We start from the raw sequence: 25,364 nt of genomic DNA on the forward strand, positions 1-25,364 counted from the left end.
ATGGATGGACATTCACTGCACTTGTCTGGACAATGGACGGATATTCACTGCACTTATCTGGACAATGGATGAACATTCACAGCACTTACAGAGGAATGGATAGACATTACCTTTGGTAGACAATGGCTTGACATTCACAACACTTAGAAGGACAATAGATGGACATATAAATTTGCAAATGCCCATCCATTGCCCAGATAATTGCTGTGAATGTCCATCCATAAAATTATGGACAATGGATGGTCTTAGATGAAGGGACCGAATGTAAAGTAACTAAGAGGTGCCAACCTGGTGAAGCTACAACTCAGGACTACATGCATGATAAACAGCGGAAGCAGCATGCTATAGACAGAGCTATGTGATCCCACAACCAACGAATCAGATGAAAGCTCTGCAGTCCTGCCACATCCAGTCGTGAATGGTGGTGGACAATTAAACAACTAATGGAAGGAGGAGGCTTGGTGAACATCCCCAATGATGGCAGAGTCCAGCACGTGAGTGCAAAAGACAAGGCTGAAATGTTTGCAACCATCTTCAGCCAGAAGTGCCAAGTGGATGATCCATCTCGGTCTCCTCCCGATATCCCCACCATCACAGAAGCCAGTCTTCAGCCAATTCGATTCAATCCATGTGATATCAAGAAACGGCTGAGTGCACTGGATACAGAGAAGGCAATGGGCCCTGACAACATCCCGGCTGTAGTGCTGAAGACTTGTGCTGTTCCAGTACAGCTACAACACTGGCACCTTCCCGACAATGTGGAAAATTGTCCAGTTATGTCCTGTCCACAAAAAGCAGACAAATCCAATCAGGCCAACTACAGTCCCATCAGTCTACTCTCAATCATCAGCAAAGTGATGGAAGGTGTTGTCGACAGTGCTATCAAGCAGCACTTACTCACCAATAACCTGCTCACTGATGCTCAGTTTGGGTTCCGCCAGGACCACTCGGCTCCAGACCTCATTACAGCCTTGGTCCAAACATGGTCAAAAGAGCTGAATTCCAGAGGTGAGGTGAGAGTGACTGCCCTTGACATCAAGGCAGCATTTGATCGAGTGTGGCACCAAGGAGCCCTAGTAAAATTGAAGTCAATGGGAATTAGGGGGAAAACTCTCCAGTGGCTGGAGTCACACCCAGCACAAAGGATGATGGTAGTGGTTGTTGGAGACCAATCATCTCAGCTCTAGGACATTACTGTAAGAGTTCCTCAGGGCAGTGTCCTAGGCCCAACCATCTTCAGCTGCTTCATTAATGACCTTCCCTCCATCATAAGGTCAGAAATGAGGATGTTCACTGATGATTGCACAGTGTTCGGTTCCATTCGCAAACCCTCAGATAATGAAGCAGTCCTTGCCTGCATGCAGCAAGACCTGGACAACATCCAGGCTTGGACTGATGAGTGGCAAGTAACATTCGAGCCAGACAAATGCCAGGCAATGACCACCTCCCCTTGACATTCAACAGCATTACCATCGCCAAATCCCCCATCTTCAACATCCTGGGGGTCACCACTGACCAGAAACTTAACTGGACCAGCTACATAAATACTGTGGCTGCAAGATCAGGTCAGAGGCTGGGTATTCTGTGGTGAGTGACTCACCTCCTGACTCCCCAAAGCCTTTCCACCATCTACAAGGCACAATTCAGGGGTGTGATGGAATACTCTCCACTTTCCTGAATGAGTGCAGCTCCAACAACACTCAAGAAGCTCAACACCATCCAGGACAAAGCTGCCCACTTGATTGGCACCCCATCTACCACCCTAAACATTCACTCCCTTCACAACACCATCTGCATGTTCCCCTCCAAGTCACACACCATCCCGACTTGGAAATATATCGCCGTTCCTTCATCGTCGCTGGGTCAAAATCCTGGAACTCCCTTCCTAACAGCACTGTGGGAGTACGTTCACCAAACGGACTGTAGCGGTTCAAGAAGGCGGCTCACCACCACCTACTCAAGGGCAATTAGGGATGAGCAATAAATGCCGGCCTCGCCAGCGACGCCCACATCCTATGAATAAATTTTTTAAAAGTTTGCTGACGATACAAAGCTCGGGTGGAAAGTAAGCTGGGAGGTTAAGTGAGTGGACAAGAAGGTGATAGATGGAGTATAATGTGGGGAAATATGAGGTTTTTCGCTTTTTCAGGAAGAATAGAAAAACAGAATATTTTTTAAATGGTGAGAAACTATTAAATGTTGGTGTTCAGAGGGATTTTGGTGTCCTCGTACAAGAGACACAAAAAATTAGCATGCAGGTACATCAAGCAATTAGGAAGGCAAATGGCATGTTGGCCTTTATTGCAAGGGGGTTGGAGTATAAGAGTAAGGAAGTCTTACTACAATCATACAGGGCTTTGGTGAGATCTCACCTGGAATACTGTGTACAGTTTTGGTCTCCTTATCTAAGGAAGGATACACTTGCCCTAGAGGCGGTGCAACGAAGATTGATTCCTGGGATGAGAGGGTTGTCCTATGAGGAGAGAATGAGAAGAATAGGCCTATATTCTCAGGGGTTTAGAAGAATGAGAGGTGATCTCATTGAAACATACAAGTTTCTGAGGAGGCTTGACAGGGTAGATGTTGAGAGGTTATTTCGCCTGGCTGAAGAGTTTAGAACGTGGGCATAGTTGCAGGATAAGGGGTCGGCCATTTAAGACTGAGATGAGGAGGAATTTCTTCACTCAGAGGGTTATAAATCTTTGGAATTATTTACTCCACAAGGCTGTGGAGGCTGAGTCGTTGAGTACGTTCAAGGTTGAGATAGAAAGATTTTTGGACTCTAAGGGAATCAAAGAATATGGGAATCGGGCGGGAAAGTGGATTTGGTGTCGAAGATCAGCCGTGATCTTGTTGAATGGCGGAGCTGGCTCGAGGGGCCGTATGGCCTCCTCCTGCTCCTATTCCTTATTTTCTTTTGATCTTAAAAGTGATGTGACTGTCCATCCCTTGTCCATAAAAGTGAAGTGAGTGTCCATCCATTGTCCATAAAAGTGAAGTGAGTGTCCATTCATTGTCCATCTTAAGTGTTTATAGAATCATAGAAAATTTACAGTACCGAAGGAGGCCATTCAGCCCATCGTGTCCGCACCGGCTGAGAAACGAGCCACCCAGCCTAATCCCACTTTCCCGTATTTGGTCCGTAGCCCTGCAGGTCGCAGCTCTTCAGGTGCACATCCAGGTATTTTTTAAATGAGTTGAGGGTTTCTGCCTCTCCCACCCTCTCAGGCAGTGAGTTCCAGACCCCCACCACCCTCTGGGTGAAAAAATCTTTCCTCATTTCCGCTCTAATCCTTCTACCAATCACTTTAAATCTATGCCCCCTGGTTATTGACCCCTCCGCTAAGGAAAATAGGTCCTTCCTATCCACTCTATCTAGGCCCCCTCATAATTTTATACACCTCAATTAAATCACCCCTCAGCCTCCTCTGTTCCAAGGAAAACAACCCCAGTCTATCCAATCTTTGCTCACAGCTAAAATTCTCCAGTCCTGGCAACATCCTCGTAAATCTCCTCCGCTCCCTCTTTAGTGCAATTACATCCTTCCTGTAATGTGGTGACCAGAACTGTACGCAGTACTCAAGCTGTGGCCTAACTAGTGTTTTATACAGTTCCAGCATAACCTCCCTGCTCTTATATTCTATGCCTTGGTTAATAAAGGAAAGCATTCCATATGACTTCTTAACCACCTTATCTACCTGTCCTGCTACCTTCAGGGATCTGTGGACATGCACTCCAAGGTCCCTCACTTCCTCTACAACTCTCAGTACCCTCCCATTTATTGTGTATTCCCTTGCCTTGTTTGCTCTCCCCAAATGCATTACCTCACACTTCTCCGGATTGAACTCAATTTGCCACTTTTCTGCCCACCTGACCAGTCCATTGATATCTTCCTCCAGTCTACAGCTTTCCTCCTCACTATCAACAACACGGCCTATCTTTGTGTCATCCGCAAATTTCTTAGTCATGCCACCTATGCTTCAGTCCAAATCATTGATATATACCACAAAAAGCAAAGGACCTAGTACCGAGCCCTGCAGAACCCCACTGGAAACAGCCTTCCAGTCACAAAAACACCCGTTGACCATTACCCTTTGCTTCCTGCCACTGAGCCAATTTTGGATCCAATTTGCCACATTCCCTTGGATCCCATGGGCCTTTACTTTTTTGGCCAATCTGCCATGTGGGACCTTGTCAAAAGCCTTGCTAAAATCCATGTAGATTACATCAAATGCACTACCCTCATCGATCCTCCTTGTCACCTCCTCAAAAATTTCAATCAAGTTAGGCAGACACCCCCTTAACAAATCCGTGCTGACTGTCCTTGATTAGTCCGTGCCCTTCGAAGTGACAGTTTATCCTGTCCCTCAGAATTGATTCCAATAATTTGCCCACCACCGAGGTCTTTGAAGCGCTTCCTGCACTAGATCCATGTGCGGGAGATGTTGCTGCTGCTGCTGGTGACCTCCTCTGCCACCTCGAGCCAGGCCTTCTTGGTGGCAGAGACAGACCACTTCCTCCCATCTGCCGGGTAAAACAGATCCCGCCTCCTCCTCACCCCATCCAGTAGTACCTGGAGTGAGGCATCATTGTGGTGTGTGGGTGTTTGCTCCAGGAGCAGCCATTGGAGGACTGCCCCTTTAAATAGAGCTCCTCTCGCTGACAGCCTGTGATACGGGTGGACAGCCCGTCCGCTGCCAACTTTCCAACGGCAAACCCGGAAGCCACGGTAAGTGGCTCCAATTGAATCACGATCGCGCGGGGAACGGACATTTTTTATTGGGTGGGATACCCACGCGCCCGATCACCCCCCCACCCCCGCTGCCATCCCGCCTCTCGTATCTTAAAAATATCACATTTTTGTATATGGAGAAAACAATTCACAAATGTAAGACAGCATATGCTCATAGAAGACAATGATTAAAATGCTCACATTACTCCTAATATCGATGACAGGGATTCGAGGTTAAAACTGCTTTTAGTCCTGGGAGGCACTGTCGCATGAAACAACAGAAAGCAGCACACATTTAAAGGGACAGTACATGAAACACAACAGAATGTTAGCCTTCTACTTCAATCCTGTTTTCTTACAATTTTAATCTCTGATGTTTGCTGTGCGCATTCCATTTTTTCTCTTCCTAAATCTGTTCTTACTCTTCGCATATCTAACAAAGGAATTTTTACATAACTGCTTCACAACTTCTGTTTGCTGTGAAAGGGCTAATACAAACTCTTCAGTCTCCTGCACAATTTCTTGCCTTCCCCGCTGTTGAACATGGGAAGGAGTGTAATGGTATAGAGTACACAGGGAAAGGGTGTAATGGTATAGAGTACACAGGGAAAGGGTGTAATGGTATAGAGTACACAGAGAAAGGGTGTAATGGTATAGAGTACACAGAGAAAGGGTGTAATGGTATAGAGTACACAGGGAAAGGGTGCAATGGTATAGAGTACACAGAGAAAGGGTGTAATGGTATAGAGTACACAGAGAAAGGGTGTAATGGTATAGAGTACACAGGGAAAGGGTGTAATGGTATAGAGTACACAGGGAAAGGGTGCAATGGTATAGAGTACACAGGGAAAGGGTGCAATGGTATAGAGTACACAGGGAAAGGGTGTAATGGTATAGAGTACACAGGGAAAGGGTGTAATGGTATAGAGTACACAGGGAAAGGGTGTAATGGTATAGAGTACACAGAGAAAAGGTGCAATGGTATAGAGTACACAGGGAAAGGGTGTAATGGTATAGAGTACACAGGGAAAGGGTGCAATGGTATAGAGTACACAGGGAAAGGGTGTAATGGTATAGAGTACACAGGGAAAGGGTGTAATGGTATAGAGTACACAGGGAAAGGGTGTAATGGTATAGAGTACACAGAGAAAAGGTGCAATGGTATAGAGTACACAGGGAAAGGGTGTAATGGTATAGAGTACACAGAGAAAAGGTGCAATGGTATAGAGTACACAGAGAAAAGGTGCAATGGTATAGAGTACACAGGGAAAGGGTGGAATGGCAGAGAGTACACAGGGAAGGAGTGTAATGGCAGAGAGTACACAGGGAAGGAGTGTAATGGCAGAGAGTACACAGGGATGGAGTGTAATGGCATAGAGTACATGGGGAAGGAGTGTAATGGCAGAGAGTACACAGGGAAGGAGTGTAATGGCAGAGAGTACACAGGGATGGAGTGTAATGGCATAGAGTACATGGGGAAGGAGTGTAATGGCAGAGAGTACACAGGGAAGGGGTACTGAGGAACACGTCGAAAGTCCCAGTAAATTGCTCGGTTGCTGAATCATGGTGACTGCCTCTCTCACTCTTGCAACTCCCAGACCATCTTCTCACCTCTCACACTTTCCCTTTCACTCTCAGTTTTGAGATGGTCGCTTTCCACAGAAACTTTGAATGCTCCTGAACAAGCTCCTGCTGTTCGTTGGTCAACAATCTCATCTTTAAATTGCTGCATTTCCTCCGCCTGTGCTTCTATTTCTAACTGTTTCTGCTTATTTTCCTTTTTCTTTAACTCTTTCATCAAACATTTTATTCTACCAAACATGACTTGGCGATGACATTGGGAGTTATCAGATTTAGTGTTGCCCTAGATGTTAAACTAACTGACGACCCTGTATCTATTAACATCACTCGTCGATCTCCCCCTATAGATGATGGCACAATGGGTCTTCCCCACCTTCTAATGTAAAACGGGCAACCATGGTGGACTGGTGGGAAGGGGGTAGCACCTGTAACTGTGAAAGTTCATGGTCCCCTGCGGGGGCCTGGCCTGTGCCCCGACTACAAAGGCGTCTATTTTCATCTATCGGTTCCCTTAATTAGTCCCTCAACTCAGAGTAGGAGAGTTCCTGAGAGTAGTGTCCACTCCTGTCATGGCCTCTCCCTCTACCTCTAAAGGGGTATCCGTACGATTGGGGCTCATCCCGACTGGCAGACTTGGCATCGTGGGTCTTAGGTCTGACACCATCCAACCAGAAGGCATGAGCCTCATCAATAGGAGCCCGTGGCTGGGTCCTTTGAAAATGATCAAAAATGGCGCTTGCCCTTTCAAGGAGGTCAACATGGATTCCACCCCTCTGCCAGGCAACCTTAACCTGGCCCTTAATTTCGGGTCTCATACCCTCCAACTAGAGGCCGGTATACTGAGGATTGTCCTTATTGCCATGGTGGTAGAGGGACCAAGTAAACCACAGGCAGTCATTATGTAAGTGGGGGTTCTCATTACTTGTCTGAGCAATACCGCAGATGACACAAAACTTGGAAGTGTAGTGAACAGTGAGGAGGATAGTGATAGACTTCAAAAGGATATAGACAGGCTGGTGGAATGGGCGGACACATGGCAGATGAAATTTAACGCAGAAAAGTGTGGTGATATATTCCGGAAGGAAGAATGAGGAGAGGCAATATAAACTAAAGGGCACAATTCTAAAAGGGGAGCAGGAACAGGGAGATCTGGGGGTTTATGTACACAAATTATTGAAGGTGGCAGGCAGGTTGAGAAAGCAGTTAAAAAAGCATATGGGATCCTGGGCTTTATAAATAGAGGCATAGAGTACAAAAGCAAGAAGGTTATGATGAACCTTTATAAAACACTGGTTCGACCACAACTGGAGTATTGTGTCCAGTTCTGGGCACCGCACTTTAGGAAGGATGTGAAGGCCTTAGAAAGGGTGCAGAGGAAATTTACTAGAATGATTCCAGGGATGATGGACTTCAGTTACGTGCATAGACTGGAGAAGCTGGGGTTGTTCTCTTTGGAACGGAGACGGTTGAGAAGAGATTTGATCGAGGTATTTAAAATCATGAACAGTCTGGACAGAGTAGATAGAGAGAAACTGTTCCCATTGGCGGAGGAGTCAAGAACCAGAGGACGTAGATTTAAGGTGATTGGCAAAAGAAGCAAAGGCGACATGAGGATAAAGTTTTTACACTGCGAGTGGTTAGGATCTGGAATGCACTGCCCGAGGGGGTGGTGGAGGCAGATTCAATCATGGCCTTCAAAAGGGAACTGGATAAGTACTTAAAAGGAAAAAAAAATCACAGGACTACGGGGATAGGGTGGGGGAGTGGGACTGGCTGGATTGCTCTTGCAGAGAGTTATCACGGACTCGATGGGCCGAATGGTCTCCTTCCGTGCTGTAACCTTTCTATGATTCGATACTATAATCTCCTTATTGGACCCAGTCTCTCAGAGTATCACTCGCCTAACTAGGGCTAAATAATTCCTGTCAGTGCGTACCCGCACCCTTCTCGATAAACCGCTTGGCGTCACTCGTGCTGAGGATATTAGCAAGTCTCAAACTATTAAGCCGGTGCAGCCAGTCGATCTGGTCGTCAATACCTTACTGTGTGGAAAGGGGCCTAATTCTTTTATAAACATAGTACTTCCTCAGGCTTAAGGGACGGGTTACGGTGGTGGTCTGTCTGGTAACATCGCCATCATCTACCTGAGCGCCCTGCCGACTGAGTGTAGAGGCAGTAACGGTAACAGGCTCAACGCAAATGCTGGGCGGCCTACTTCCAGAGAATGGAGGGGCTGAGGGATGTAAGTGTGACAGCAATAGTGAATATAAAGAGGGGGTCGAGGGATAGTGATCGGGCTGTTGGTAATATCCTTTATCGAGACAGGCTCGGCATCTAAAACTGCAACCATGTGTTGTGAGCCCCTTGGCCCTAATTCCTGTCGGGTTTGTATCTTTGTCTAAAGCTACTCTTCAGGTCATCTAATTCGACCTCACTCACATTATTCTGTAATTCAAGTACGTTTCGTTCCAATACCTCACATCTTTGACTTCTCTCCATCAAAGCCTCCGCACAGGTAATATTGTTTGCCCTAGTTAATGTAAGATGCTCTAACAATTGCTGCTTCTCCCCCTGTTCCTTCTTAGAGACGTCTTTCAACCTCTTACACTTCTCCTTTATACCTTTATTTGTATCAGACAGAGTTCTGACCACAGAAAACAATCCTTGTATTATGGCAGATTTCGTCCTGTCCTTCTCGGGTTTGCTCAAAAAATCCTTCTCGAGTATCTTCACTAACTCGCTTGGGGGTTTGTTTTACCCACTCAATCTCCAATCTTTAGGGGTTCACCACCATGCCAGGCTACATACTCCTCTAATTTATTCATTGTTCAAATATCCGAGAGGAACAACTTGATCACTTCTACTACTGTAAGGGTCTTATCAAATCAGGGCTATCCCACACCAATTCAATGTTCAAACAGCGACTAGTCTTAGCTCCTGACTGGCTCGCCAAACTGCGGATAAGCCCTTCACCCTTTTAAACAGATTTGAAAAGCTAGAGACAGTGTTGTGAATGTTCATCCAGTGTCCATCTAATCGTGGTGAATATCCATCCTTTCCCCACATGTGCAGTGAATGTCCATATACTGGCCAGATAACTGCTGCAAATGTCCATCCATTGTCCATATAAATGCAGTTACTGTCCATCCATTGTCCAAATAAGTGCACTGTATGTCCATCCATTGTCAATCTAAGTGCTGTGGATGTCCATCCCTTGTCAAGGTATGTGCAGTGATTGTCCATCCAATGTCCAAATAAGTGCAGTGAATGTCCATGCATTGCCCAGAGAAGTGCTGTGAATGTCCCTCCATTCTCCCTAGAAGTGCAGTCAATGTCCATTCTTTGTCCTGAAAAGTGCGTTAAATTTCTATCCATTCTCCATTTAAGTGCAGTGAATGTCCACCCACTGTCCATATAATTACTATGAATGTCCATCTAGTGCTGTTTGATGAATACTCTGTTGCTAACGGTTACATGGATGCCCAGCCATCATGTTCCTCCTAAACCTGTAGTAATCTACACAGGGAGCCCACACAAACCTGTTTCTGAATCACTGGAGGGTGACTTCCAATATTGTGCAGAGCTCACGGTGAAGACGTAGAGATCATCTTCTGAAAATTCTAATTCTGCAGACTGCTTTCTCTGAAAAATAAACATTTGAGATGAAAGTGTTTTCAGTTTAAGCCCCTCCCATGTTCAATAATTAGGGATGGACGCAATGGTCAGGAATCTCATGCCGACTTTAAGCTGGAAGTTCAATTCTCTTTGTGAAACTTTATTGATTTTCTTCCAATTTAATTGCCCTCAAATGGCTCGGCCGTTCTGGCACATTGCCGCCATAACTCCAGCAGGACTCCACGGGAATAGTCACAAACTCTGCTGGGCCTGTGTATGCTGGGGGGGCTCGGACCTTATACTGGAACTTCTGCTGCCCAAACACAGACACTGACATGGAGGGAGCGTCAACACCCTCCACCTGGAGCCCCCATTTCCTTGACCTCAGTGGGATCCATTGTAAGTTTGGAATCTGGTATGTCCAGTGAGATGAGGGATATCAGCCTCCGGAAAAGTGCAAGTGGGCCCCAATGGGGAAGGAATCCCGGCAGGGGTCAGGGGCTGGACCCCTGAAAAATGGGAAGGAAATTTTGTTTGAACATTTTTAAAGTGGTTCACTGACACACAGGCCCACTGGAGCCACAATCTGCCACTTCGCAGGAGGAGACCCGACATTGCCATGGTCTGGCCATCGTTGACCCACGTTTTTGGGGTCCTTGGCAGTGGGCGCTGCCGATGCAGCCACACAGCATCGGAGTCCAACTCCTGGAGGCTCATCCCCGGACCCTGTATATACAGTGCACAGCTATCACACTCTGCCCTACTGCTCTGCGTATCATGGTCTACGCTGTATTCAGCAGTTAGGGCACAGGGCTCAGGGGATCACACGTTGCCATGTATATACACCGCATAAGGTATCTCACTCTGTCCTGTATATACAGCATTCTACAGCAACAGCCTAACGGGGTAGAGGAGCAGAGGGATCTCGGGGTAGAGATGCACAAATCACTAAAAGCAGCGACGCAGGTTAATGAGGCCATAAAAAGGCAAATCAAGCTCTGGGGTTCATTTCTGGAGGGATCGAATTGAAAAGCAGAGAAGTTATGTTAAACTTGTATAGAACCTTGGTGAGACCACACTTGGGAGTACTGTGAACAGTTCCGGTCTCCATCTTATAAAAAGGATATAGAGGCACTGGAGAAGGTGCAAAAAAAATTTACTAGGATGATACCAGAACTGAGAGGTTATACCTATCAGAAAAGATTGAGCAGGACGGGGCTCGTTTTTCAACAAAAGAGAAGACTGAGGGGTGACCTGATAGAGGTCTTTAAGATTATGAAAGGGTTTGATAGGGTAGACGTAGAGAAGATGTTTTCACTTTTGGGGGAGACCAGAACTAGGGGCCATAATATAAAATAGTCACTAATAAATTCAATAGGGAATTCAGGAGAAACTTCTTTACCCAGAGAGTGATTAGAATGTGGAACTCGCTCCAACATGGAGTGGTTGAGGCGACTAGTGTAGATACATTTAAGGGGAAGCGAGATAAATACATAAGGGAGAAAGGAATTGAAGGATATGGTGATGGGGTTAGATGAAGTAGGGAGGGAGGAGGCTCATGTGGAGCATAAATGCAGGCATGTACTTGTTGGGCTGAATGGCATGTTTCTGTTCTGTACATTCTTTGTAATTCTTTGTAGCATTCAAGGTATCAAACTCTGCCATGCAAATACAGTGCTCAGGATATCACATTATGTCCTGTGTATAAAGTGTTCTGGGTATGACACTCTGCCAGTACATACAGTGCCAAGGGTATCACACTCGACCCTGTACATCGCCGCAGGAGTTCCTCAGGGCAGTGTCCTAGGCCCAATCACCTTCCGTTGCTTCATCAATGACATTCCCTTCATCATAAGATTAGAAGTGGGGATTTCGCTGATGATTGCACAGTGTTCAGTTCCATTCGCAACCCTTCAGATAATAAAGCAGTCGTGCCCGCATGCAGCAAGACCTGGACAACATCCAGGCTTGGGCTGATAAGTGGCAAGTAACATTCGCACCAGACAAGTGCCAGACAATGACCATCTCCAACAAGAGAGAGTCTAACCACCTCCCCTGGATATTCAATGGCATTAGCATCGCCGAATCCCCTATACAGGAAGAGTGTGATACCCTGAGCACTGTATATACAGGCAGAGTGTGATACCCTGAGCACTGTATATACAGGCAGAGTGTAATACTCAGAGCACTGTATATACAGGCAGAGTGTAATACTCAGAGCACTGTGCGTACAGGCAGAGTGTGATACCCTGAGCATTGTATATACAGGCAGAGTGTAATACTCAGAGCACTGTATATACAGGCAGAGTGTGATACCCTGAGCATTGTATATACAGGAAGAGTGTAATACCCTGAGCACTGTATATACAGGCAGAGTGTGATACCCTGAGCACTGTATATACAGGCAGAGTGCAATACTCAGAGCACTGTATATACAGGCAGAACCTCCACCACCGGTGCACCGTGAATGCAGTGTGTACCATCCACAGGATGCACTGCAGCAACTCGCCAAGGCTTCTTTGACAGCACCTCCTAAACCCATGACCTCTACCACCTAGAAGGACAAGAGCAGCAGGCACATGGGAACAACACCACCTGCACGTTTCCCTCCAAGTCACACACCATCCCGACTTGGAAATATATCGCCGTTCCTTCATCATTGCTGGGTCAAAATCCTGGAACTCCCTTCTTAACAGCACTGTGGGAGAACCTTCACCACACGGACTGCAGCGGTTCAAGAAGGCGGCTCACCACCACCTTCTCAAGGGCAGTTTGGGATGGGCAATAAATGCCAGCCTTGCCAGCGATGTCCACATCCCATGAATGAAATTTTTTTTAAAAAAGCACTCATCATATCACATTCTGCCCTATATACACAGCACTCAGCATATCAAAATCTGCGCTGTATATACACCATACAAGGTATCACACTCTGTCTTGGGGGAGATGACGTGTCAGGGGAATGCAGCAAGAGCCAAGTTCGTGGCACCACAAGTGGCTCTGCTGCACAGGAGGGGAGGAATAAGAGTGACAGGGCTATAGTGATAGGGGATTCAATTGTAAGGGGAACAGATAGGCGTTTCTGCGACTGCAAACGTGACTCTAGGATGGTGTGTTGCCTCCCTGGTGCTAGGGTCAAGGATGTCACGGAGCGGCTGCAGGGCATTCTGGAGGGGGAGGGTGAACAGCCAGTAGTCGTGGTCCATTTCGGTACCAACGACATAGGTAAAAAAAGAGATGAGGTCCTGCAAGATGAATTTAAGGAGTTAGGAGATAAATTAGAAAGCAGGACCTCAAAGGTAGTGATCTCAGAACAGACCAGGATAGAACAGACCAAATGAATGCATGGTTGCAGGGATGTTGTAGGAGGGAGGGATTTAGATTCCTGGGACATTGGGACCGGTTCTGGGGAAGGTGGGACCTGTACAAGCGGGATGGGTTACACCTGAGCAGGACCGGGACCGATGTCCTCGAGGGGGTGTTTGCTAGTGCTGTTGGGGAAGGTTGAAACTCGAATGGCAGGGGGATGGGAACTTGAGCAGGGAGGCAGAGGAGGGGGAAACAATGATAGAAACAAAAGACAGAAAGGGAAGAAGCAATAGTGGAAGGTAGAGAAAACAAGGGCGAAAAATAAATAGGGCCATAGTGCAAAATAAAACTAAGATGACTAGCAATCTTAAAAAGACAAGTTGAAAGGCATTGTGTCTAAATGTGCGGAGCATTCGCAATAAGGTAGATGAATTAACAGCGCAGATAGATATTAATAGTTATGATATAGTTGCGATTACGGAGACATGGCTGCAGGGTGACCAAGGATGGGAACTGAACATCCAGGGGTATTCAATATTTAGGAAGGACAGGCAAAAAGGGAAAGGAGGTGGGGTAGAGTTGTTAGTAAAGGAGGAAATCAATGCAATAGTGAGGAAGGATATTGGCTCGGAAAATCACGTTGTGGAATCTGTATGGGTGGAGCTAAGAAACACCAAGGGGCAGAAAACGTTGGTGGGGGTTGTCTCTGGGTCCCCAAACAGTAGTGGAGATGTAGGGGAGGGCATTAAATAAGAAATTAGAGACGCATGCAAGAAGGGTGCAACTATAATCATGGGTGACTTTAATCCACATATAGATTGGTCAAACCAAATTAGCAATAATACTGTGGGGGAGGAATTCCTGGAGTGTGTACGTGATGGTTTTCTAGAACAATATGTTAAGGAACCAACTAGAGAACAGGCGATCCTAGACTGGGTATTGTGCAATGAGAAAGAATAAATTAACAATCTTGTTGTGCGGGGTCCCTTAGGGAACAGCGACCATAACATGATAGAATTCCTCATTAAGATGGAGAGTGAAGTAGTTGAATCCGAAATTAGGGTCCTGAATCTAAATAAAGGAAATTACAAAAGTATGAGGTGCGAGTTGGCTATGATAGATTGGGGAACTTTACTAAAAGGGATGACGGTGGATAGGCAATGGCTAATATTTAAAGAACGTGTGCAGGAATTACAACAATTATTCATTCCTGTCTGACGTAAAAATAAAACAGGAAAAGTGGCTCAACCGTGGATTACAAAAGAAAATAGGGATAGTATTAGATCCAAAGAGGAGGCATATAAAATTGCCAGAAAAAACGGCAAGCCTGAGGATTGGGAGCAGTCCAGAATTCAGCAAAGGAGGACAAAGAAATTGATTAAGAGGGGAAAAATAGAGCATGAGAGTAAACTAGCAGGGAACATAAAAACTGACTGTAAAAGCTTCTATAAATATGTCAAGAGAAAAAGATTAGTGAAGACAAATGTAGGTCCCTTACAGTCAGAAATGGGAGAAAGTATAATGGGGAACAAAGAAATGGCAGAACAATTAAACGCATACTTTGGTTCTGTCTTCACAAATAATCTCCCAGAAATGTTCGGGAACCAAGGGTCTAGTGAGAGGGAGGAACTGAAGGAAACCAGTATTAGTAAAAAAAATAGTGCTAGGGAAATTAATGGGGCTAAAGGCTGACAAATCCGCAGGACCTGATAATCTACCTGATATCACTTGGAGGGCATTAACAGGATTGGACAAAGTCAGCAAGGGTTTATGAAAGGAAAATCATGTTTAACAAATCTACTGGAGTTTTTTGAGGATGTAACTAGTAGAATAGATAGGGGAGAACCAGTGGATATGGTGTATTTGGATTTTCAAAAGGCTTCTGATAAGGTCCCACACAAGAGGTCAGTGTGCAAAATTAAAGCACATGGGATTGGGGGGAATATACTGGCATGGATTGAGAATTGGTTAACAGACAGGAAACAGAGAGTAGGAATAAACGGGTCCTTTTCTGGGTGGCAGGCAGTGACTAGGGGGGTACCGCAGGGATCAGTGCTTGGGCCCCAGCTATTCACAATATATATCAATGATTTGGATGAGGGAACTGAATGTCACATTTCCAAGTTTGCAGACGACACGAAGCTGGGATGGAATGTGAGCTGTGAGGAGGATGCAAAGAGGCTCCAATGTGATTTAGATAAGTTGGGTGAGTGGGCAAGAACATGGCAGATGCAGTATAATGTGGATAAATGGGAGGTTATCCATTTTGATTGTAAAAACAGAAAGGCAGATTATTATCTGAATGGTGATAGATTGGAAAAAGGGGAGGTGCAATGAGACCTGGGTGTCCTTGTATACCAGTCGCTGAAAGCGAGCATTCAGGTGCAGCAAGCAGTTCGGAAGGCGAATGGTATGTTGGCCTTCATTGCAAAAGGATTTGAGTACAGGAGCAGGGATGTCTTACTGCAGTTATACAGAGCCTTGGTGAGACCACATCTGGAGTATTGTGTGGAGCTTTGGTCTCCTTATCTGAGGAAGGATGTCCTTGCCATGGAGGGAGTGCCACAAAGGTTTACCAGACCGATTCCTGGGATGGCAGGATTGACGTATAAGGAGAGATTGGGTCGACTAGGCCTATATTCACTAGAGTTTAGAAGAATGAGAGGTGATCTCATCGAAACATATAAAATTCTAACAGGACCAGACAGACTAGATACAGGGAGGATGTTCTCGATGGCTGGGAAGTCCAGAACCAGGGGTCACAGTCTCAGCATTTGGGGTATGCCATTTAGCACCGAGATGAGGAGAAATTTCTTCACTCAGAGGGTGGTGAACCTGTGGAATTCTCTACCACAGAAGGCAGTGGAGGCCAAGTCATTAGATGTATTCAAGAAGGAGATTGATATATTTCTTAATGCTAAAGGGATCAAGGGATATGGGGAAAAAAGCGGGAACAGGATACTGAGTTAGACGATCAGCCATCATTTTGAATGGCGGAGCAGGCCTGAAGGGCCGAATGGCCTACTCTTGCTCCTATTTTCTATGTTTTCTATCTTTCTATATACAGCACTCAGAGTATTACACTCTGCTCTGTATATATCGTGCTCAGGGTATCGCACTCTGTCCTGTATATATCGTGCTCAGGGTATCACACTCTGTCCTGTATATACCATGCTCAGTATATCACACTCTGTCCTGTATATACCGTGCTCAGGGTATCACACTCTGTCCTGTATATACCATGCTCAGTATATCACACTCTGTCCTGTATATACCGTGCTCAGGGTATCACACTCTGTCCTGTATATACCATGCTCAGGGTATCACACTCTGTCCTGTATATACCGTGCTCAGGGTATCGCACTCTGTCCTGTATATACTGTGCTCAGTATATCACACTCTGTCCTGTATACACCGTGCTCAGTGTATCACACTCTGCTTGTATATACAGTGCTCAGAGTATTACACTCTGTCCTGTATATACCATGCTCAGGGTATCACACTCTGTCCTGTATATACCGTGCTCAGGGTATCGCACTCTGTCCTGTATATACTGTGCTCAGTATATCACACTCTGTCCTGTATACACCGTGCTCAGTGTATCACACTCTGCTTGTATATACAGTGCTCAGAGTATTACACTCTGTCCTGTATATACCATGCTCAGGGTATCACACTCTGTCCTGTATATACCGTGCTCAGGTTATCGCAATCTGTCCTGTATATACTGTGCTCAGGGTATTACACTCTGTCCTGTATATACCATGCTCAGGGTATCACACTCTGTCCTGTATATACCGTGCTCAGCTTATCGCACTCTGTCCTGTATATACTGTGCTCAGGGTATTACACTCTGCTTGTATATACAGTGCTCAGAGTATTACACTCTGTCCTGCATATACCATGCTCAGTATATCACACTCTGTCCTGTATATACAGTGCTCAGGGTATCACACTCTGTCCTCTATATACCGTGCTCAGGGTATCACACTCTGTCCTGTATATACCGTGCTCAGTATATCACATTCTCTCCTGGATATACAGTGCTCAGGGTATCACACTCTGTCCTGTATATACAGTGCTCAGGGTATCGCACTCTGCCCTGTATATACTGTGCTCAGGGTATCACACTCTGTCCTGTATATACCGTGCTCAGGGTATCACACTCTGTCCTGTATATATGCAATACAATATTGGAAAATGTGAGGTTATGCACTTTGGCAGGAAAAATCAGAGAGCAAGTTATTATCTTAATGGTGAGAAACTGGAAAGTACTGCAGTACAAGTACAAAGGGATCTGGGGGTCCTAGTGCAAGAAGATCAAAAAGTTAGTATGCAGGTGCAGCAGGTGATCAAGAAGGCCAACGGAATGTTGGCTTTTATTGCTAGGGGGATAGAATATAAAAACAGGGAGGTATTGCTGCAGTTATATAAGGTATTGGTGAGACCGCACCTGGAATACTGCATACAGTTTTGGTCTCCATACTTAAGAAAAGACATACTTGCTCTCGAGGCAGTACAAAGAAGGTTCACTCGGTTAATCCCGGGGATGAGGGGGCGGACATATGAGGAGAGGTTGAGTAGATTGGAACTTTACTCATTGGAGTTCAGAAGAATGAGAGGCGATCTTATTGAAACATATAAGATTGTGAAGGGGCTTGATCGGGTGGATGCGGTAAGGATGTTCCCAAGGATGGGTGAAACTAGAACTAGGGGGCATAATCTTAGAATAAGGGGCTGCTCTTTCAAAACTGAGATGAGGAGAAACTTCTTCACTCAGAGGGTAGTCGGTCTGTGGAATTTGCTGCCCCAGGAAGCTGTGGAAGCTACATCATTAAATAAATTTAAAACAGAAATAGACAGTTTCCTAGAAGTAAAGGGAATTAGGGGTTACGGGGAGCGGGCAGGAAATTGGACATGAATTTAGATTTGAGGTTCGGATCAGATCAGCCATGATCTTATTGAATGGCGGAGCAGGCTCGAGGGGCCGATTGGCCTACTCCTGCTCCTATTTCTTATGTTCTTATATACCGTGCTCAGGGTATCACACTCTGTCCTGTATATACCGTGCTCAGGGTATCGCACTCTGTCCTGTATATACTGTGCTCAGGGTATCGCACTCTGTCCTGTATATACTGTGCTCAGGGTATCACACTCTGTCCTGTATATACTGTGCTCAGGGTATCACACTCTGTCCTGTATATACCGTGCTCAGGGTATCACACTCTGTCCTGTATATATCGTGCTCAGGGTATCACACTCTGTCCTGTATATATCATGCTCAGGGTATCGCACTCTGTCCTGTATATACTGTGCTCAGGGTATCGCACTCTGTCCTGTATATACTGTGCTCAGGGTATCGCACTCTGTCCTGTATATATCGTGCTCAGGGTATCGCACTCTGTCCTGTATATACCGTGCTCAGGGTATCACACTCTGTCCTGTATATATCGTGCTCAGGGTATCACACTCTGTCCTGTATATACTGTGCTCAGTATATCGCACTCTGTCCTGTATCTACCGTGCTCAGTGTATCACATTCTGACCTGTATATACCGTGCTCAGTGTATCACATTCTGACCTGTATATACCATGCTCAGTGTATCAGATTCTGACCTGTATATACCGTGCTCAGTGTATCAGATTCTGACCTGTATATACCATGCTCAGTGTATCAGATGCTGACCTGTATATACCGTGCTCAGTGTATCACATTCTGACCTGTATATACCATGCTCAGTGTATCAGATACTGACCTGTATATACCGTGCTCAGTGTATCAGATACTGACCTGTATATACCGTGCTCAGTGTATCAGATACTGACCTGTATATACCGTGCTCAGTGTATCAGATTCTGACCTGTATATACCGTGCTCAGTGTATCATACCCTGTGAGTTGCTGTGAAGTTCATTGTGGCGGAGGAGCTTTCTGCAGTAACTTTTTAAAAAATTTGTTCATGGGATGTGGACATCGCAGGCGAGGCCAGCATTGATTGCTCATCCTTAATTGCCCTTGAGAAGGTGGTGGTGAGCCTTCTTGAACCGCTGCAGTCCGTGTGGTGAAGGTTCTCCCACAGTGCTGTTAGGAAGAGAGTTCCAGGATTTTGACCCAGCGACGAGGAAGGAACGGCGATATATTTCCAAGTCAGGATGGTGTGTGACTTGGAGGGGAACATGTAGGTGGTATTGTTCCCCATGTGCCTGTTGCTTTTGTCCTTCTAGGTGGTAGAGTTCGTGGGTTTGGGAGGCGCTGTCGAAGAAGCCTTGGCAAGTTGCTGCAGTGCATCCTGTGGATGGTACACACTGCAGCCACAGTGCGCTGGTGGTGAAGGGACTGAATGTTTAGGGTGGTGGATGGGGTGCCAATCAAGCGGGCTGCTTCGCCCTGGATGGTTTTGAGCTTCTTGAGTGTTGTTGGAGCTGCACTCATCCAGGCATGTGGAGAGTATTCCATCACACTCCTGACTTGTGCCTTGCAGATGGTGGAAAGGCTTTGGGGAGTCAGGAGGTGAGTCACTCGCCGCAGAATACCCAGCCTCTGACCTGCTCTTGTAGCCACAGTATTTATATGGCTGGTCCAGTTAAGTTTCTGGTAAATGGTGACCCACAGGATGTTGATGGTGGGGGATTCGACGATGGTAATACCGTTGAATGTCAAGGGGAGGTGGTTAGACTCTCTCTTGTTGGAGAAGGTCATTGCCTGGCACTTGTCTGGTGCGAATGTTACTTGCCACTTATCAGCCCAAGCCTGGATGTTGTCCAGGTCTTGCTGCACGCGGGTTCGGACTGCTTCATTATTTGAGGGGTTGCGAATGGAACTGAACACTGTGCAATCATCAGAGAACATCCCCATTTCTGACCTTATGATGGAGGGAAGGTCATTGATGAAGCAGCTGAAGATGGTTGGGCCTAGGACACTGCCCTGAGGAACTCCTGCAGCAATGTCCTGGGGCTGAGATGATTGGCCTCCAACAACCACTACCATCTTCCTTTGTGCTAGGTATGACTCCAGCCACTGGAGAGTTTTCCCCATGATTCCCATTAACTTCAATTTTACTCGGGCTCCTTGGTGCCATACTCGGTCAAATGCTGCGTTGATGTCAAGGGCAGTCACTCTCACCTCACCTCTGGAATTCAGCTCTTTTGTCCTTGTTTGGACCAAGGCTGTAATGAGGTTTGGAGTCGAGTGGTCCTGGCAGAACCCAAACTGAGCATCGGTGAGCAGGTTATTGTTAAGTAAGTGCCGCTTGATAGCACTGTCGACGACACCTTCCATCACTTTGCTGATGATTGAGAGTAGACTGATGGGGCGGTAATTGGCCGGATTGGATTTGTCCTGCTTTTTGTGGACAGGACATACCTGGGCAATTTTCCACATTGTCGGGTAGATGCCAACTGTGGGATGCCTCTCTCTGTTTCTCTGTTTGTGATTTCTTTCCTTCGGTTGTGAGCTGATCAGATCGGCAGGGTTAGCACTGGGCGGAAACGCCTGAGGGATTACACTTACCATAATTCTTTTCCACTTATTTTTACATTGTACTTTCATAGCTTTCTTTACTTTATCATTTCGATGCAGCACGCAATATCGTTTCTTGTTTTCACTGGGGTCCGACAAATCGTCCTCAATCTGTACGAAGAGGTGGGTCATGGAAATAAAAGAAACAATCTGACACTGCTCTCCGTGCTCAGGGTATGAATCATTGTAAAAGTTTGTCTAATATTCACTTACAAATTTGTTCATTTCTTCAGCAGTGATACCATGCTCCCTGAAAAAGGAAATCAGAATGTATCAGTGATGGGACATTAATCATGTGTCTGACATTTTTCTGTCTTGGCTCAGTGGGTAGCACTCTCGCCTCTGAGTCAGAAAGTTGTGGGTTCAAATCCCACTCCAGAGATTTAAGGACAAAAACTTGGCTAATACTCCAGTGCAGTACTGTTGGAGTGTTGGAGGTGCCTTCTTTCAGCTGAGATGTAAAACTGAGCCCCATTTGCCTCTCAGATGGATAGAAAAGATCCCATCCCAATTCAAGGAATCAGCAGTGGAGTTCTCTCCAGTGTCTTGGTCAATATTTATCCTCAACCATCGTCACGAAAATAGATTATCTGGTCATTATCACATCGCTGTTTGTGGGATCTTGCTGTGCGCAAATTGGCTGCTGCATTTCCAACCTTACATCAGTGACTACACTTTTAAAGTACTTCATTGGCTGTAAAGTGCTTTGGGGCGTCCTGAGGTTGTAAATGGTGCAACATAAATGTAAGTTATTTTTTCTTTCATCCAATTGTCCTGCGATATGAGGGCGGTGCCGGAGGACTGGAGGATTACAAATGTTGCACCCCTGTTCAAAAAAAGGGAGGGGGATAAACCAGCCAATTACAGGCCAGTCAGCATAATCTCGGTGGTGGGGAAACTTTGAGAGACAATAATCCGGGACAAAATTAATTGTCACTTGGAAAAACATGGGTGAATTAATGACAGTCAGCACAGATTTGTTAAAGGCAAATCGTGTTTGACTAACTTGATTGAGTTCTTTGATGAAGTAACAGAGAAGGTTGATGAGGGGAGTGTGGTTGATGTTTTGTGTATGGACTCAAAAGACTTTTTGTAAAGAACCACATAATAGACTTGTTCGCAAAATTGAAGCCTGTGGGATTAATGGGCCAGTGGTAGCGTGGATACGAAAATAGCTAAGGAACAGGAAACAGAGAGTAGTGGTGAACAGTTATTTTTCAGACCGGAGGGAAGTGTACAGTGGTGTTCCCCAGGGGTCAGTATTAGGACCACTGCTCTTTTTGATATATATTAATGACCTAGACTTGGGTATAGAGGGTACAATTTCAAAGTTTGCAGATTACACGAAACTTGGACATGTAGTAAACTGTGTGGAGGATAGTAACAGACTTCAGGAGGACAGAGACAGACTGATGAAATGGGCAGATACATGGCAGATGAAATTTAATGCAGAGAAGTGTGAAGTGATGCATTTTGGTAGGAAGAATGAGGAGAGGCAATATAAACTAAATGGTGCAATTTTAAAGGGGGTGCAGGAACCTGGGGGTGCACATACACAAATCTTTGAAGGTGGCAGGGCAAGTTGAGAAGACTGATAAAAAAGCATATTGGATTCTTGACCTTATAAGAGGCATAGAGTACAGAAGCTTTATAAATCACCAGAGTATTGTGTTCAATTCTGGGCACCACACTTTAGGAAGGATGTCAAGGCCTTAGAGAGGGTGCAGAGGAGATTTATCAGAATGGTACCAGGGATGAGGGACTTCAGTTATGTGGAGAGACTGGAGAAGCTGGGATTGTTCTCCTTCGAGCAGAGAATGTTAAGGGGAAATTTAACGGAGACGTTCAAAATCATGAAGGGTTTAGATCGAGTAAATAAGGAGAAACTGTTTACAGTGGAGGAAGGGTCGGTAACCAGAGGACACAGATTTAAGGTTACTGGAAAAAGAGCCAGAAGGGAAGATGAGGAGAGATTCTGTTATGATCTGGAATGCGCTGCCTGAAAGGGCGGTGGAAGCAGATTCAATAATAATGTTCAAAATAGAATTGGATAAATACTTGGAGGAAAAATTTGCTGACTATGGGGAAAGAGGGGGGGAATGGGACTGATTGGACAGCTCTTTCAAAGAGCCGGCACAGGCACGATGAACCTGATTCTTTCAGCCATCATAATGTCAGTGGCTGGGATTTCCTACTTTAGCATCCCTAGTGCACAGTGGGAGTGAGAGCAGGAAACTTCACAGCCCATTGCTCTTGATTTTCCCACCTTTAAGTTTAATGGTCAGAAAATCACGGGCTGTGAGTACGGATTTTCCCATTATTCCCTCTCAGCGTGCACCAGGAAAGCTGAAGTGGGATGTCCCACCCAGTATGTCTGGTAGACAACTATGTCTGTCAGACTTCAGCTATCACAGAAACACATTGAAAAAATTAATAGGTATTGCTGCTGAATGGCACCTGTTTATGGGCAGCAGGGCAGAGAAAGGAGGAAAATGTGATGGAGGGCTTCCACCGAGTTGCTGCCCGAAAATGTAATTGCCCAAATTTTCCTCTGCTTCCCTGGGGCAGATGTACAAACCCACACATTGCCCCGCCTACCTGCACGTAAATGACAGTGAGTAGGCGGGGCTTGTTCAGCAGATTTTCCTTTCTTCCCAGCCCCAGGAAATTACAGCCCAATAATGGAAGTGTTTTAGCTCACAGAACAGTGACCCGGAACCAGGAGCTGATTCATAGAATCATAGAATGTGGGTTTGGCTCTTAATGAATACTTTGCGTCTGTCTTCACAAAAGAGAGGGACGATGCAGAGATTGTAGTTTAGGAGGAGGAGTGTGAAATATTGGATGGGATAAACATAGTGAGAGAGGAAGTATTAAGGGGATTGAAAGGAGATAAATCGCCAGGCCCAGATGAAATGTATCCCAGGCTGCTAAAAGAAGCAAGGGAGGAAATAGCGGAGGTTCTGTCCATCATTTCCAATCCTCACTGGATACAGGCCTGGTGCCGGAGGATTGGAGGACTGCTAACATTGTACCATTGTTTAAAAAGGGAGAAAGAGATAGACCGAGTAATTACAGGCCAGTCAGTCTAACCTCGGTGGTGGGCAAATTATTGGAATCAATTCTGAGACACAGGATAAATCATCATTTAGAAAGGTACGGACTGATCAAAGACAGTCAGCACGGATTTGTTAAGGGAAGGTCGTGTCTGACTAACTTGATTGAATTTTTTGAGCAGGTAACAAGGAGGATAGTGCATTTGATCCAGTGTATATGGATTTCAGCAAGGCTTTTGAAAAAGTCCCACATGGCAGACTAGTCAAAAAAGAAAAAGTCCATGGGATCCAAGGGAAAGTGACAAGTTGGATCCAAAATTGGCTCAGTGGCAGGAAACAAAGGGTAATGGTCGACGGGTGTTTTTGTGACTGGAAGGCTGTTTCCAGTGGGGTTCCGCACAGCTCAGTACGAGGTCCCTTGCTTTTTGTGGGTATATATTAATGATTTCGACTTGAATGTGGGGGGACTTGATCAAGAAGTTTGCAGATGATACAAAAATTGGCCGTGTGGTTGATAGTGAGGAGGAAAGCTGCAGGAAGATATCAATGGATTGGTCAGGTGGGCAGAAAAGTAGCAAATGGAATTCAATCCAGAGAAGTGTGAGGTAATGCATTTGGGGAGAGCAAACAAGGCAAGGGAATACACAATAAATGGGAGGATACTGAGAGATATAGAGGGAAAAAAGGGAGTTTGGAGTGCATGTCCACAGATCGCTGAAGGGAGCAGGACAGGTAGATAAGGTGGTTAAAAAGACATACGGAATACTTTCCTTTATTAGCCGAGGCATAGAATATAAGAGCAGGGATGTTATGCTGGAACTGTATAAAACATTGGTTCGGCCACAGCTTGAGTACTGTGTACAGTTCTGGTCACCACATTACAGGAAAGATGTGATTGCACTAGAGAGGGTACAGAGGAGATTTATGAGGATGTTGCCAGGGCTGGAGAATTTTAGTTATGAGAAAAGATTGGATAGACTGGGGTTGTTTTTATTGGAACAAAGGAGGCTGAGGGGAGATTTAATTGAGGTATATAAAATTATGAGGGTCCCAGATAGAGTGGATAGGAAGGACCTATTTCTCTTAGCAGAGGGGTCAGTGACCAAGGGTCACAGATTTAAAGTAATTAGTAGAAGGATTAGAGGGAGCTGAGGAGACATTTTTTCACCCAGAGGGTGGTGGGGGTCTGGAACTCACTGCCTGAAAGAGTGGTGGAGACAGAAACCCTCAACTCATTTAAAAACTACCTGGGTGTGCATTTGAAGTGCCGTAACCTACAGGGCTACGGACCAAGTGCTGGAAAGTGGGAGTAAGCTGGATAGCTCTTTTTCGGCCAGCACGAGCACAATGGGCGGAATGGCCTCCTCTTTTTTTTATTTGTTCATGGGAGGTGGGCGTCACTGGCGAGGCTGGCATTTATTGCCCATCTCTAATTGCCCTTGAGAAGGTGGTGGTGAGTCCCCTTCTTGAACCGCTGCAGTCCGTGTGGTGAAGGTTCTCCCACAGTGCTGTTAGGGAGGGAGTTCCAGGATTTTGACCCAGCGACGATGAAG

At 45.7% G+C, this 25,364-nt stretch overlaps 1 protein-coding gene across 1 annotated transcript in view; it reads right to left on the reverse strand.

The window, feature by feature from the left end:
* The window catches only part of LOC137342473 (nuclear GTPase SLIP-GC-like), a 186,999-nt gene that overhangs the window by 52,193 nt on the left and 109,442 nt on the right, over positions 1 to 25,364 (reverse strand). The window contains exons 11-13 of the mRNA XM_068006364.1: positions 20,969 to 21,005; positions 20,747 to 20,866; positions 9,853 to 9,955 (exon numbers count right to left, since the gene is read on the reverse strand). Coding sequence (XP_067862465.1) covers positions 9,853 to 9,955; positions 20,747 to 20,866; positions 20,969 to 21,005 — 260 coding nt within the window. The remainder of the gene's footprint in view (positions 1 to 9,852; positions 9,956 to 20,746; positions 20,867 to 20,968; positions 21,006 to 25,364) is intronic.

Source organism: Heptranchias perlo, chromosome 26, assembly GCF_035084215.1.
Source record: "Heptranchias perlo isolate sHepPer1 chromosome 26, sHepPer1.hap1, whole genome shotgun sequence".
Taxonomy (NCBI): Eukaryota; Metazoa; Chordata; class Chondrichthyes; order Hexanchiformes; family Hexanchidae; genus Heptranchias; species Heptranchias perlo.